General features: G+C 54.5%; 1 protein-coding gene across 1 annotated transcript; it reads right to left on the bottom strand.

The window, feature by feature from the left end:
- Positions 1-264: 264 nt before the first annotated feature.
- Positions 265-7,410, bottom strand: KRT8 (keratin 8). Its single transcript, XM_084749643.1, has 9 exons — positions 6,951-7,410; positions 4,694-4,902; positions 3,886-3,946; positions 3,204-3,299; positions 2,695-2,859; positions 2,324-2,449; positions 1,446-1,666; positions 1,150-1,208; positions 265-685 (listed from the first exon to the last, which is right to left on the bottom strand). The coding sequence occupies exons 1-9, from the start codon at positions 7,287-7,289 to the stop codon at positions 492-494; spliced, it is 1,470 nt and encodes a 489-aa protein (XP_084605769.1). The 5' UTR covers positions 7,290-7,410; the 3' UTR covers positions 265-491.
- Positions 7,411-15,965: the final 8,555 nt, after the last annotated feature.

Below are 15,965 nucleotides of genomic sequence, written 5' to 3'. Positions count from 1 at the left end.
CCTGGGCTGGTGGTCCTGGGTTCTATAAGAAAGCAGGCTGGGCAAGCCATGGGGAGCAAGCCAGCGAGCAGCACCCCTTCACCGCCTCTGCATCAGCTCCTGCCTCCAGGTTCCTGCCCTGCTTGAGTTGCTGTCCTGACTTCCTCCCCAACTATGATCTGGAAGCGTAAGCCATCAATAAACCCTTTCCTCCCCAACTTGCTTTTTGGTTATGGTGTTTCGTCGCAGCAATAGAAACCCTGACTGAGACACAGCAAAAGCCGGTTGGTAGAGAAAGCTGAGGCTTTATTTTGGAAAATACAATTGGGTTTGGGTGGAAGGCAGGGGCCATACGTGCCCCAGATGGGAGAGTCCTCCCAAGGTTGCCTAGAGGGTTCAGGGCTGATCCTTGGGTGGGTCTCTTGCTCCCTGCGCTCTGCCCTGCAGCTGTCTCCCCCGTGAGCCCTGAGCAGCCGCAGGAGCCGAGGCTGCAAAGACGTGTCGGTGGCCTTTCACTTGGGCAGAATATCAGACGACTCGGACACCAACTTCCCATCTCGGGTCTCGATCTTCTTCACAACCACAGCCTTGGTGCGTGTGATGGTGCTGGAGCCCCCGGCAGAGCTGAAGCTGGGTTGGAAGGTGCTCATGCCGCCATAGCTGAAGCCCGGGCTGGTGAGTCCCCCATAGGCTGAGCTCAGTGCTCCTGGTCCAGGGCGAGAGACAGAGGCAGCCGTGTGAGCACAGGCTAGTCACTCTCTGACAACCACAGGGGGCGGAGGGGCAGGTCCTGACCTGACCAATAACCGCCAGGGTCGCCTGGGTCGTACTTTCTGGAAGAAGCGGACCCAACATGGACAAGGCCCTCCCTTTTAGCTGCATGTCCCTGACGAACACTCAACTGGGGCCCTCCTCCCTCAAGGTATGTGGAGGAAGACTTGCAGGTGCAAACGTGAAGATGCATAAGGGCCCGCAGGAGCACACATAAGGGTCTTAGCACAGGCCTGGCACACAGCTAGCTTTTATGTTACCAATCAGCCTGGACCTCTGCCAAGAATATGGACCTTACCCTTCCCCTTTGCCTCTGCCAATGGCTTTTGAGCGTAGCGTCTCCAGAGTCCTGACCTCCTGGGAGCCCTCCCATCCAACCCCAAGGCCCAGGCCACTCACCTGAGTAGCCACTGGTGGTCTTCGTTTGGATGCTCATGTTCTGCATGCCAGACTCCAGTCTGCAACCAGACACAGGGGTGGTGGTGGTGGGGGGTGTTTCAGGGCCAACTCTTGGCCCCTTTCATCCCAGAGCCGAATCCAAGTGTTGGGGAGCGGGGTTCCAGACAGCACCCACCCCTCTCCATCCCTGCGCTCAGCCATACAGCTGTCTCCCCTGTGAGCCCTGAGGAGCTGTGGGAGCAGAGGCTGCAATGACGTCATCGGCTGCCATTCGCCTGAGAGACCTCCAAACCCACCTGCTCTCCTCGCCCTCCAGCAACTTCCTGTAGGTGGCGATCTCGATGTCCAGCGCCAGCTTGACATTCATGAGCTCCTGGTATTCGCGCAGCTGGCGCGCCATGTCCTGCTTGGCCCGTTGCAGGGCAGCCTCCAGCTCAGCCAGCTTGGCATTGGCGTCCTTAATGGCCATCTCCCCACGCTGCTCAGCATCAGCGATGGCAGCCTCCAGGCTTGCCCTCTTGGGTGGGGGGGGGGGGGAAGAGAGAGATATGTGACCAGGTGGTAATTGGTCTATGCCCTTCCTAAGGCCCATCCACGTTGAGCTTCTTTGTGCTGTCGTGTTTTGAAGCCCAGGCTGGCCTAGAACTTACTACATAGGCCAGGGTGGCCTTGAACTTACAGCAATCCTCCTATGTAGCCTACCAGCTGCTGCATTTACTGGTGTACTCCACCCGTGCCTGGTTTTATGCCATACTGAACCCAGGGCTTTGGGCGCACGTTACATGCCCAGCTCCACTCCAAGCTTTGAAAGTCTCCCCTCTGACTTCCACCAACTCCGTCCAGCAAGCGTAAGAAGCAACAGGGAGCTGCTTTCACGTCACGCTTCCGCCTGTGGCAGCGCTAGAGCTTTGCCTTAGCCAGACCAGCCTTATCTCTGCCTTCTAGCAGCAAGACCCAACCTTGCCCCGCACAGGGCAGACTAGCTAGAGAGATGGGGACTCTACCCTACCACCCAGAGCTTTCTCCGGGCACCACCCAGAGATGCTCAGCATCCAGCCGCTAACAGAGACGCTAACCCCTCCCACTCTCAACCCTGGTCACAGACTCCTCCCCCTTTCCTTCCTGTCCTCTTCTCCCTCCCCCACCCCCCAGCCACACCCTGCTCCAACAGTACCTGGCCCTTGAGCTTTTCAATCTCCGCCTGCAGGCGGCTGATGCTGCGGTTCATCTCAGAGATCTCCGTCTTCGAGCGACGCAGGTCATCTTCGTGTTTCCCAGCCAGGGTCTGCAATTCCTCGTACTGCAGGGGCAGGAAGAGAGTGGGGTTTTAGCTGAAGAGCCTCCTTTGGCCTCGTCACCAAAGCCAATGAAGGCCCCTTTCCGGAACTCCAGGCTTCCACTCTGCGGAGCCAGCCCACCACAGGCAAGAGTGGAATTTGGAACCCCCTTCCCTCCTCGTGATGCAGGGCACAGAACCGGCCAGGGAGGGGGACACCCCCGCCCCCCCCGCTGCCCTCCCCCCAGGCTTGTAACGCTGCTCTTTACCTTGATCTGGTACATGCTCTCAGCCTCAGCGCGGCTGCGGTTGGCAACGTCCTCGTACTGGGCACGGACTTCAGCGATGATGCCGTCCATGTCCAGGGAACGGCTGTTGTCCATGGAGAGCACCACACTCGTATCTGAGATCTGGGACTGCAGCTCGCGGATCTCCTGTAGGGCAGGGGGGCGGGTGGTAAGGCTCCGGCCCTGTACACAGGGCTCTTTGAGGGAGCAAGCGGCTTGGAAACATCACCGTTAGAGGGGAAGGAAGGTGGTCTCTGAGCCACTGAGGAAAACCTGAAGTTAGGTAAATAGCCAAAGGGACGAGGCCTGAAGGAAAGCGAAGACCAGCAACAAGGGCTTTGAGGGGCCCATTTCCCTGCTTCAAGCAGAGGGCGGAGCCTCTATAGCAGTGTTAACTGGTGCCTATGGCTACTGAACAGTGGGGCCCTTGGTGACTGGTGCGCTGGAAGATGGGGACAGGCTGCCCGCTCCAGACCCTGAGAGCAGCGTACCTCCTCATGGATCTGCTTCAGGAAGTTGATCTCGTCAGTCAGTCCATCCAGGCGGGACTCAAGTTCCACCTTGTTCATGTACGCCTCGTCCACATCCTGAGGTGAGGTGAGGTGAGGGGCTTGAGTTCAGTGCGCTCGGGGGCTCCCCAACATCTGCCCGCGGCCGTGACCTTCCAATCCAGCCTCTAGCTATCCCCCTGGGTCCCAGCCATGCAACTGTATCTCTGCTTCCTGCAGGCCCCCACCTGCACACTTCCTCCTCCAGAAAGCTAAGGTTAGGCCACCAACCTTGTCCAACTCGATATCTGAAATACTATCTAACTGTGGGAGGCTAACTCTGTCCTACCTTTCTATTATGTTAAGTAGAAGGGAAAAAAATAAAAACAGAGAACTGATGTGAGTCCCACCGCCTCCCATGCCTGCATATAGGGAAGAGGACCTAGTTTTCTTTCTTTCTTTCTTTCTTTTTTTTAATTAATTTTCATTGTGTTTAAGTGTGTGTGTGTGTGTGTGTGTGTGTGTGTGTGTGTATTTGAGTTCAGGCACCCTCAGAGCTCTGGAGCTGCAGTTACAGGCTGTTGTGAACCATCTGAGGTGGGTAATAGGAACTGAACTCAGGTCCCCTGGAAGAAAGGCACGTGCCCTTGACCGCTGTGCCATCTCTGCAGCCCCCAACCCTCACCTTCTTGATGAGGACAAACTCATTCTCCATCTCCGTGCGCTTGTTGATTTCGTCCTCGTACCTAGTAAAAAGAGACTTGGAGTCAGGGGTGACTGGTGACGGCAGGCTGCCCTGAGCTGGTGCTGCCGCCACCACCGCCAGGGACGGAGCCCTGGGCAGGCACCACCGCCACCGCCGGGGACGGAGCCCCGCCCTTTGCATCATGGAGCCAAATGCATGCAAGAAGAGGGTTCCGTTCCTACCCCACTTTGCTTTTTGATGGAGGAATAAATAGCTGGAAAGTTCAGCTGAGAGACGTAGGCCATGCGAGGCTGGTGCTTCTGCCATGGCTTACCCTTCCCCTCTCCCCACCCAGCCTTATTCTCAGCCAATGGGAAAAGTAAATAAATCCACATTAGATTTGGCACCTGGGAGAGTTGGCATGGGGCCTGACATGAGCCCTCAGAGCTCTCTCTGGAGAGTTTGCCAGTCAGACCAGGGATGCTAGAGTAAAATACATACATACATACATACATACATGCATGCATAATCTCACTATGGAGCTCTAGCACTCACTATGAAATCTGCCTCCTGAGAGAAATACCAAATACATGCCACCATACGCAGCTTAGGTACACTATCTAAACAGTAAATTTGATGCCCGAATCCAAACCGTCCTGAGATTGAAATTGGACTGGTGTGTTAGCATAAAATTGACTGTTCCCAGGCAAAACTAATCATGCGGCCGTGAAGCCAAATTGCCCATAAGCAGAGGGCCACGGGACGCAGCCAGGCAAGGTAAGATGACGTCATCAGGGGGCGGGCTCACTTATTCTTGAAGTCTTCCACCAGGCCCTGCATGTTGCCAAGCTCCGCCTCCAGCTTCAGCTTATCCTGGCCCAGGGCTTCCAGCTGCCTACGAAGGTTGTTGATGTAGCTCTCAAACATGTTGTCCATGTTGCTCCTTGCTGTCTTCTGCTGCTGCAGCAGGCTCCACTTGGTCTCCAGCATCTTGTTCTGCTGCTCCAGGAAGCGCACCTGCACGGGGACGACACAGCATCAAGCTAGGGTCAGGGTCCTGGAGGGATAGCAATGGGATCACAGTGTGACCTGCGGCGTTGGGAGCCCTGGAACGCCAGCACTCAGAACGGATAGGGTATACATCGCAGGTCAGTAAGAACAGCCCTACTGTCTAAAGGTCTGTTCGTTGCCTTTTATATAAGGCTGAGAAGGATGTCTATTATCCACATTAAATACTACCAATGATCACTTGAAGGGACCTTGAATAAATGTGCTGGACATTTTAGGGAACATGCTCCTTAGCGCCCAGAGTACTTGCTATGGCTCAACGCAGCTGCTAACCTGAGCCGTGTATCTCGGTCTGGGAGTCCCCTCTCTGCACAGAACCCACTTTGAGCAGAGGAAGATGCGTCTCCTTCCATCCTTCAGCATCAGCCTTTGAGACCCACAGCCTCCAGAGTCTCCACGCCCTCTTGCCCAGCATCCACAACCCTCCCCTCCTACCACAAACACAGAATTCACAAGGGGAAACTCTTTCATAAGGATAAGAAACTGCTCCAAACAAAGGAGATGAGTTTTGTGCACTCAGCCCTAAGCTATAACTTTTTAAACTTGGATAACTAGAGAGAAGACATCCTGAGGGTACAATCAGCCTACAACCCGTGCTATAAGTCCTTTCATCTCCGTAATTACTAAAAGTAATTTTTAAAATGAACCCTAGAGCTGGGCGTGGTGGCGCACATCTTTAATCCCAGCACTCAGGAGGCAGAGGCAGACAGATGCTGTGAGTTCAAGGTCAGCCTGGTCTACAAAGTGAATCCAGGACAGCCAAGGCTACTCAGAGAAACCCTGTCTCGAAAAACCAAAAATAAATAAATAAATAAATAAATAAACTCTGCTGGTTCTAGCATTTCATCCTAATGAGATGCTGAATTTGGGCCAGGCTGTGAGCTGAACAGGCAGAAACTGATTTAGGGCCTGCCGTGTCCATTTTACAGATGAAGTCAAGCTGGACAAGACGGCCCATCCGAGGAAAGTGTGGGTCCCGGTAACGAAAAGTCACACTCCACGCCTGCGCCAAACTGCTCTCTTTCCATCCTCCTGCAAGTAAGCGCTCCCGCGGCCTCCGAGTCCACAGGCTCATCTGCCCCATGTTTTCCCTCCTCCCGCCCCCACACCGCCTCTCAGGAGCCCTTCAGCAGAAAGGGCCAATCGTCCCGGGGCCACGGAGCTGCAAAACCTGGCCTGGCTCATTAGAACCAGGCACTTGGGGCGGAGCGAGGGTCGAAAGCCTGAAAGGGGCACAAGCGCCAAGCAGGCAGAGGGGCGTTGGCGGGCAGACGCTATCTGGGGCCATAAACTCCGGTTTTAACAGGTCGTGTAACAGGGGCGGAGTGTGCAACGCCCACAGACTTTGAATCCCGCACCGGCTTTCCCCGAGGCGGAACCCCGAGACTCACAGGCCAACTCCCGGCCCCGCCCTCCCCGACACCGGAGCTCCTCCTGGTGGAAGGGCAGACCCAAGACCTCGGTCCTGGCGCCGCAGTGGCCCCGCCCATACTGCAGCAGGGCAGGGGCCAAGCAGTGACTCCCACTTCGCCCCCCCCCCCTCGCCCCTTCTCCCGCCCTGGGTACCAAAGACCTGCTTCGGCGTTTGCCAGGCTCAACCAAGTCACCTATAACCTTCTAGACTCTTGTCCAACCCTCCATTATTTAACAGGAAGAAGGAAAAATGCACAGGGCACCAATAGGAAACCTTGGGTCAGCGCGAGGTGGGGAGGCTTCCCCGCCACCAGAGAGCTGAGCGACAGCTGAAGGCACCAGGCCCACCAGGCAGGCAGGCAGGTCAGAGAGCGGATTCGAAGCAGGGAGGTGCAAGGGGATTTAGCCACAAGCACTACAGACCCTCTCGGCCCAAACCAAAGTGCACGAGAGAAGCTGGAAGCGAGTGTGGCCAGGATGGGTGAGGCCCAACGGGAGCTCGTGGGGCGCAGAGATGTACCCATCTTCTGTGATGGCAGAAGAGCCGGTTCAGGCCCGGTTCGTCGGACAGAGAGGGATCTCACCTTGTCAATGAACGAGGCGAACTTATTGTTGAGGGATTTAATCTGCTCCTTCTCGTGAGTGCGCACAGCCTGGATGTTGGGGTCCACCTCCAGCTTCAAGGGGCTCAGCAGGCTCTGGTTCACCGTGACCGCTGTGATGCCCCCTACGCCGGCCCCGCCGAAGCCGCCCAGACCCACGTTGGTGCCCAGGCTTCCCCGGAAGCTGCTGCCGCTGCCCACCCGGGAAAAACTGGAAGAGCTGATGCGGGAACCGGGCCCACTCGTGTAGGAGCGGCTGCTGAAGGCCCGGGGGCCGGAGGTGGACATCTTGTAGGATTTCTGGGTCACTCTGATGGACATGGCGAAGTCTGGAGTGAAGGCAGCGAGCTGAAGACTCGAGCTGAAGGTTCGAGAGCGAGCTGAGCAGCTGCTTCTAAGCCGTGGGACAGCGCCCAGCAAAGGCCCTTTATAAAAAGGGAGCCCAGCCCCAGGGGAGGGAAAAAGGCCTCTAACCTGAGTGGCTAGGCACTCAGAGGGCAGGGCCTAACTCGACGTCTGCTACCTCCAGGCAGGACTCAGGTGAGGGCAGTAGAGAGCTGCTCCCACCGGGATCGGTCTCCAACCCCACCCTTAAAGTCCAGGAGAAAGCAGCTGAGCTCCTTTGAAGGCAAGAAGTGAGCCAGAAGTCCCCCAGGGCTGGGATCTAGGCTGTCTTGGCCCCCACCCTCCTGTGGTGAGAGCTACTCTGGGAAGTCTGGGCGAATAGGGTTCCCTGGCATTTGGGGTCTTAAAAACAAAAACAAAAACAGGGTCTCACCAAGGCGGTGGTGGCCCACGCCTGTGATCCCAGCATTCGGGAGGCGGATCTCTGTGAATTTGAGACCAGCCTGGTCTACAGAGCGAGGTCCAGGACAGCCACACAGAGAAACCTTGTCTCAACAAACAAACAAACAAAACCCACAAGGCCTCATGTCAACCAGGCTGTTTGAACTCACTATGTAACCAAAGCTGGCACCTGCTTTTACCACTAAAGATCTGGGGTTGCAATGTGCCCTGCCCCATCTGGCTGGTCTCCTCTAAAACCTCAGAGACTCCTGTCTGTGGGGCTGGGCAGGCTGGGCAACAGGGCCCTTCCATTCCCAGGTTCCTGTTTGCCTTTCTGTCCAGATTACAGACAATACTAACAGCACCCCAGCCCCCTACCCGTGCCACAGCTGGCACCCCACAAATTGGCAAAGACGGCTAAGTAGGTATATTTGCAGAATGAACAAACACAGGCTTTTAGCTATCTTCTCTCTGGGTGCAAGGCAAAGAGAATCCAAGCACAGCTCCTTTTTCTGGACACAGTATTCTTCTTTCCTACCAAGATCCCAGAATTCCCCAGGCCAGGTACAGCCTCAAGGAATAACAAAAAAAAAGAAGAAGAAGAAGAAGAAGAAGAAGAAGACAAACAGAGCCCAAGACAGAAAGGGGGACCCCAGAGAAGAGAGGCCCAGAGGCTTCATTGTCATTGCTTCTTTGGGGACACCTTCCCAAAGGCAGTGAGTCATGGCAAGAGAAGGCAGCACAGTGTGTGGCACTGCCGGTGAGTCATTCCCCAGACACCTGGACCCTCCTCCTCCTCCCCAGACCCCAACTGACCAGGTGCGATGAGGAAAGCAGCCTTTCCTTGCACCTGTCTCTCTGAACTCATTATCCCATTATCAGAGTGAGTCAGGAGAGCAAGTTGGGGCACAGCGTGCACCTGTGAGAGGTTGGAGACAGGGGAACGAGAGTGAGGCCCTCCAGGCCTGGGTGGGGCAGGCTGTGGCAGATGTGGGTGGAAGGCAGGAGGTTTGGGTCCCCAAGGCAAAGATTCCACCAGCAATTAAATTACCTGATGGGCTGGGCTCTCTGGAAGGCACTGCAGGGTGTTATGTGGCCATTGGGTGGGTCTTAACTAGGGAAACCAAAAAATGACAGGTATCCAAATCCCCTGGGGGACAGGGCAGTTAGCAGATACCACCTCCCAACCAGCAAAAAGGTAACCGCCCAATAGGAGAATTATCTGGGGAGTCCTCCCGTTCTCCAGGAGATACACCCAAGACCCCAGAAAAATGGGCACAGAGAGGCAAAAGGGACAGAGATCTGAAGACACACAGAGTTCCTTTCACAGCACACACACACACACACACACACACACACACACACACACATGCACGCTCCCACACACGCTCACACGCTCACACAATCGGAGGTCACTTCCAGAAAGACCAATTTAGAAATCCCAAAGGGCACACAATGATTATATTGACCATATCCTTCCTTGTTTCTCCACTGCCTCTAACCCAGCCCTCAGGCCCCAGCCTTGGGCTTCCTGGCCTGCGATGGAGAGGGAAATCTTCTCACAGCCCCTGAAACAACACTTCATTTTTAAGGTGGGAATGGATTCGGGTATGTGTTCCCCACCCCGTCTCTAACACAGGCCCACACCCAGCAAGACTGGAGGCCTTTGCTAGCAAACCGAAGGGAGGGAACCCGGGCTGGGTGCCAACCCAGTGAGAGAAAGCAGAAGGGGAAAGGGAGGGGCTGGTCAGACAGGTACAGCAGCCCCGGGGAGGGATGGCCAGCCCTCCCTTTCTTCCCCTCCTCCACAGTACTTTTGGAGGGACCTGAGGGGGAATACACCAAAGGAACTGATTTAGACTGTTAATGCCCAAATTTCAAGAGACTCCCCGAACAGACCACCCAAGAGCTGAGTCCAAATGCAACGACAAGGAAGTCTTTATTGCAGGTTCGAACCCGGCCACCCCTCCCGTGCACTGGCACAGCAGATGCAGGGAAGTGGCCTCGAGTCTCAATTGAGAGGGGCTTTTATGGGCTTTAGACAAAGAAATGGGTTTACAGTATATGATTGGATGATGACATTTGGGCAAAAATGCTGCAAGCAGGGAGTTATAAGCCTTGGCATTTCATGGTTGGGTAACAGGAGTCGGGGCAGGTTGGCCTATGGAAAAGATTGGTTAAAGCAGTCATGGGGGCATTGGGAACTTTAGACTGGCTTCTCCTAACTGGTCGTCGCTATGTGCCTGACCACTTGCTGGTCAGCATGGCCAGCAGAGAGTATATCTGGACTTTCCCAAGGGGAGCTGATTGTGTTGCTAGGGAATATTTTTCTGTTTAGACTAGTTTGTGGGTTTTTTTTTTCCTGGAATCTGGGTTCAGCCCTTGGCTAGGTTTAACCCAAAATGGAGTTTCTTTTTCAAAATGGAGTTTGTCTGGTCCTTTCAAGACAACTCACAGCATAAAAGCTGGTCCCCCAGCATCCCTCCTGAAAGCTCACTCCCTCCACCCCAGCCACCTGGCTCCTTGGTCCTAGGAGAGTCCCTTACAGTGAGGACAAAGAGGCAGCGATGTCCAGACCCCTGTGCTGTGCTGTGCAGGCTACAGCAGCAGCTGGAAGCTCACCCAGGGCCAGAAGCATTTGCTTACCATTGGCTAACTCTCTGTTACTGCCCAGAGACCCCCAACCAACCACTCCCAACATGGCCGCTGCTCAGCAAAAGAAGCCAGAGCTGTTCTCTCCCATGACCTAAGACTTCCCCAGGGTAAAGGTAGAAAGGAAAGGCCCCAGGGACTAGGGCCAAGTGGTCAGGGGAGAGGGAACAGGCAGCCACAGTACAAGTCCTTGTAAGGCTGTCTCTCTCTGGCCACTGTGGTCACAGAAGCCCATTCGACAAAGCGGACATACGTGCTTGCGGTGAGGTAAGTGTGCCTTGCACAGACAGCTCTGCCCCAACACGCCTTTCCTGGAGAACCAAGGGGGGGGGGAGGAGGAAGCGTTCTCTCCACTGCTGAGGCCTAGGCCTCTCCTGCCACTGCACACATACACACAAGTAAATAAAAGTTTTTAAAAACTGTTTTTAAAATATGATTTTTGAAAAAGAGAAAGAGAAAGATTAGTGGCCGAGAATGGAGCTCAATCGTTTGCCTCGCATGCCTCGAAACCCTGGGTTTGGTGCCAGCACCTCATAAACTGGGTGGGATGGTCCACACCTGTAATTCCAGCACTTGGGAGGTGGAGGCAGGAGGAGCAGAGGTTCAGGGTCATCTTCAGCTGCATCCTGAGTTTAAGGCCAACCTGATATACAAGAGGCCCTGTCTCAGAGTGGGAGGAGAGAGGGGACACAGAAGCATGGAAGAGCCACATAAGAGGGGCAGTGTTTGTGCACCAGACCTCGGGCCAGGAGCAGCAGGACAAGTAAAGGCTGTCCCTGCACGAGGGCAATGTCCCTGAAAGCACCCAAATTGCTTTGAACAATGGGGCAATTTTAAATATTGATAGCATAAAAAATAGCCGGGGGGGGGGGGGGGTGCACTGAGGCAGCCGAGCGACTTAAATAGGGAGCCACAGATGGTGTGGACGGCCGTCGGCAAGCCACAGAATGAAGAACAGAGCTCATTGTTGGCTCTGTGCGCCGCGCCTCACAGCAGAGTTGCTCGTTGCCTATGCCTGACAAGCAGAGATGTGTGATGGGCAAGCTGCGCCCCAGCCTTCCTCTCTGCCTTTGTGTTCTGAGACAGGCTCACTAAGTTGCCCATGCTGGCCTGAGCTCGCTTTGTAGTCCAGGTCAGTCTTGAACTTATCACTTCCAGAAAGATGGGGTGGGGGTGAGGGGCGGGGAGGGGTGTTCGGACTTGCGACACCAGGCTTCATTGGGAACAGACTGACTGCCCCAACAAGGAGCAAGCTTCCAAGTCAGGAAGTGTTGGTTCTAGGACAGTCATGATGACTCTTAAATGGTGCAAAAAGATGCCTTAAAAAATATTTCAAATGCCTCATAATATTATAAACATCACTTACTTTTAATTAGAATGCTATAAAACAGGCAGGGCATGGTGGTGCATGACTTTAATCCCAGGCAGGGGCAGGCAGATCTCTGTCAGTTTGAGACCAGCCTGGTCTACAGAGTGAGTACAGAACAGCCAAGGCTGCATGAAGAAACCCTGTCTCAAAAAGGCTAAAGGAAGGAAGGAAAGAAAGAAAGAAAGAAAGAAAGATACCCAAAGTCATAGAGCTTTGTGGCTCTGTCTCCCTGCTCGGTGCCATGTCGTGTTCCATAAGGTAATAAAGAGCAAAGTGAGTTAAACAAAAGTTTAGCAGCTGTGGTACTGGCACCCAGCAGGGCAGGGCAGGGCCTGAGACTGTGAGCAGGCAGAGTGGATGGGAGGAACAGTGACATTGGGCCCAAGAAAGCAGGAGGACCCTGGGTTGGATGAGACGACCAAGCCTCCTCCTCTGTATCACTGCAGCCTGAAGCTCACCTGATCTACCATGGAAACTTCCAAGTTTCCATTTGGCCTTCTCCTACCTTCCCCAGCCCCTCGGAACATTCTAGAGCCTTTTTTTTTTTAAGGGAATCTTTTGGAGTTGGAAATACATCTTCCAATCATACCCCTAAAAGTCTGTGATTCGTGGGGCCCAGCATGCACAGAAGAAGTTCCATCCACATGAGCTAAGCACAGTGCTGCACACGCCTGCAATCTTATCTCTCTGGAGGTAGACCCCAGAGGACTGGTCCGTGCTCATCTTCAGCAACACAGCAAGCTCAGGGTCGGCCTGGGAAGCTCTGAGCCAATGGCTTGTCCCCAGGTAAAAGAGGGTCCTTTCCTGTTTTCCAGGTGCCCAGGATCAGTGACATTTCCGTAGCTGACATAGGAGAAAGCCTCAGAGCCCACAATGGCAGGGTGGCCTTTGGGAGGTGTTTTTAGCATCAGTGTCTCAGCCCACTGCGGCCGAGGCCATCGCTGACCATCCTTACAGCCATGCCATATGTAAAATGGTCGTTTGTGAATGGCAGGATGGAGAACAGAAGGGGTGGGATGGGGGAGGGGGTGGGAGGGTGGGGGAGGGGTGGAGGGAGGGGGAGGAGATGGGGGAGGGGTGGGAGGGTGGGGGAGGGGTGGAGGGAGGGGGAGGAGATGGGGGAGGGGTGGGAGGGTGGGGGAGGGGTGGAGGGAGGGGGAGGGGTGGAGGGAGGGGGAGGAGATGGGGGAGAGGATGGAGGGGGAGGAGGGAAGGGGGAAGGGGGGAGGATGGGAAGCAGGAAGGGGAAAGGAGGGGAAGCGGGAAAGGGAAAAGGATACAGAAGCTTTGGATGCCCAGAGGGCTGAATGGCTAATGTGTACGTGGTCAGAGCCCATGCTGCCTGGCCAAGTCACCAGACACCCTGGCCAGGAGACTCTGGCTTAGGAAGAGCTCTCTGGTTTGTGTAGTGAGGTGTAGAGAGCAAAGAAACAGCCACAGGCAGGGCTGCCTTGGAAACAAAGCTGGGGATCAAGGGCGCATATCAGAAATGGAAGCCACAAAGAACCCAGGCATCAGCAGCTGTAACAGCAACCTCGGCCTTGGAGAGGAAGGGCTGAGGGAGCCTCCTCAGGAGGGAGCACCCCAAGGCCAGCCACCTTCAGTGGAGCAGAGGGAGCAAGGCATCTGAGCTGGGGAAATCTTCCTGTGCTCCCCCAGCTCCCACTGGTCCTCTTCCTCCGCTGATGGACTGTCCCAGCTTCACCAGGATCAGCCAAAGCTTTGTGCGTCTGTGCAGCACTTGATTATCTGAGGAACTGGCTTTGCTCGTTAGAAAGCAATGAGAGTTTTCAGTTGAGGGGAGCTAATGATAATAGGCTGGGTTTTGTTTTGTTTTGGGGGGTTTGCTTTTGGGTTTTTCGTTGGTTGGTTGGTTGGTTTGGTTTTTCGAGACAGGGTTTCCCTGTGTAGCCCCGGCTGTCCTGGACTCTCTTTGTAGACCTCGAACTCTCACAGTGGTCAACCTGCCTAGGCTGTGTTTTTTGTTTTGTGTTGTTTCTTTATTTGTTAGTAGTTTTTAAGTGTGTGTGTGTGTGTGTGTGTGTGTGTGTGTGTGTGTGTGTGTGTCAGTGTCAGAGGCACTGTGAGGTCAAGCTGAGGTTTAACAGCACATGAGTGAGCAGATGAAGATCTGTGTGACTGACGGCCAGGGGAAAACTCTGGAGTCTTCTCTCTTTCCACATTCATGCGGCTTCTGGAGTTGGAACTGAGGCCGCCAGGCTTGTGCAGCAAATGTCTTTTCTGGCTGAGCCATCCTGCTGGCCAGGCTGGTGGCTTTTATAGCAGGTGCCTTTGGAAGTATGGATGCATCCGGGTGCAAAGCTGGGCAGGACCTCGGCCTCTCTCCCGGCAAAGCAACTCACAGGCCCACTCTCATGCCATACAACCTCAACTTGTCCCTCTTAGTCACACACACACACACACACACACACACAAGTTCTGTCCTCTCCCACACACATGGCCCCCACATATTTCCCAAGGGGGAGCACAGCACCCCCCCTGCATCCTCACATCCCCATGATGCATATGAGCATGCGCGTGTGCCACCTTTCATCCACTTGTCACCTCAGACTCCTCAATGCTGCCTTTCTACATCTGTCACATGTGCACACATGCACAACAGCACATAACACATGTGTCCCAGCACACAGCACAGGCTGTAACTCTTGACGGCGAATGACTGACAGCCAGTCAGCCCAGCTTCAGCAGCAACGGTCATGTGTTCGCTCCCATGACGGGGGGAAACCCAGGCGTGTTCGGCTTGTGCTCTATCTAACCAGAGGATCTCAGCGGCTGGTCTCTTCTCTTTGGTCTCCAGTCCGTGACAAGAATGGGCAGCACCAAGGGAGTGCTTATTTCCAGACGCTTCGCTGTGCTGGCAGGCCGCATGCCTTTGGTCAGGAGAATAATAAATTGCTATTATTTGTGATCCCACGCCAAGCCCAAAGGAAATGGGGGACGGGTCAGGCCCACGCCAGCTAATGAACAAACAGGGATGAGAAAGAGATAATTCACACACACACACACACAAACACACACACACACACACACACACACACACACACACACACACAAAGGAGAGATGCTGGGTGGGCAAAAATAAATAAAAAATAAATAAACAACAACAACAATAAAAACCCGACAGCTGATCATTACAGTAACTAACCCAAATGCACACAAATAAAGACGTGGGGGCCCAGAGAGCCAACGGGGTCATGAGGGCACCAGCACACACAGTGAGCCGGCCTCCACTGCCTTGCCAGTAAAATATTAGTGTCAGATAAATAAAGGATTAGGACATGTGCTAGAGAGATTTGGGGGGAAGGGGACCTTTGTGAAAGATGAGTTCGGGGGCCGGTGGGGGCAGAGGGGAATGGGATGGATGGTTTGGTTGAGGCAGACTCTGTGACCCAGGCTGGTTTGGAACTTGGTATGTAGTCCATGCGGCCTTCAACACAGGGCACCCCTGCTTCCTCTTCCTCTCCCAGGAGCTGGGAATACAGCCATGCACTCTCCAGGAAAGTGGGCTGTAAAGGCTGGAGGTAAAGCTTGGCCACAGGAGTGCTTGTCACTAACTGTGAAGTCAATCCCAGGAGCATGTGGTGGCACACATAGAGTCTGCATGGTGTGTTCCAGGACAGCCAGGGCTCTGTTAGAGATGCTGTCTCAAGCCCAAAATTGAGGTCGATGGAAAGATCTGGAAGTGTGACAAAGCCTCTGCGCAAGCACAAAACTCCTGGGAAGAGCAGAGTAGCTGGGGGCGGGGCCTGCCAGAGGCCAGAGGACAATGGTGACCTGTTTTCTCCCTGCTGCCACACTGGGAAACAGTGGTGTTTGGGGGTGGGGGTGGGGTGGGGTGCTGGGCATCAATCCCAGGACTTAGGGCATGCTGCTCTATCACTGAGCTACGCCCCTAGCCCCTCAGCTCTTACCTAATGTTTACAACTGTCCTGAAGAAGTGGGACAGCACAAAGGGGTGTCCAGGATGCACCCAAGCTCACGTAGCTGAGAGATTGGAATAATGGCCAGGCACACGCCTCACTTAGGGGAGCGTCCCTGCCTTTTTATTTCAAAAGTCCTACTGCTCTGCCTCCCTCTCCCCCACCCCCCAGGACAGGTGCTATGTGAAGAATTTCTTGTGTGAAGTTGAGCAGGTTACTTAACATCTCTGAGAGATTCCTTCTCTCCGA

This window comes from Acomys minous, assembly GCF_964271855.1.
Source record: "Acomys minous genome assembly, chromosome: 12".
NCBI lineage: Eukaryota > Metazoa > Chordata > Mammalia > Rodentia > Muridae > Acomys > Acomys minous.
Note: the sequence above shows the minus strand (reverse complement) of the source record. Positions and strands in the feature narration are given on the sequence as shown.

Excerpts from the sequence above, each read along its gene's own strand:
- KRT8 (XM_084749643.1), bottom strand. The coding sequence starts at position 7,289 with ATGTCCATCAGAGTGACCCAGAAATCCTACAAGATGTCCACCTCCGGC. Across the intron at positions 2,450-2,694 it reads AGAGCATGTACCAGATCAAG|TACGAGGAATTGCAGACCCT; the intron begins GTAAAGAGCAGC and ends CTGCCCCTGCAG. Across the intron at positions 1,667-2,323 it reads TTGAAAAGCTCAAGGGCCAG|AGGGCAAGCCTGGAGGCTGC; the intron begins GTACTGTTGGAG and ends CCCCCACCCAAG.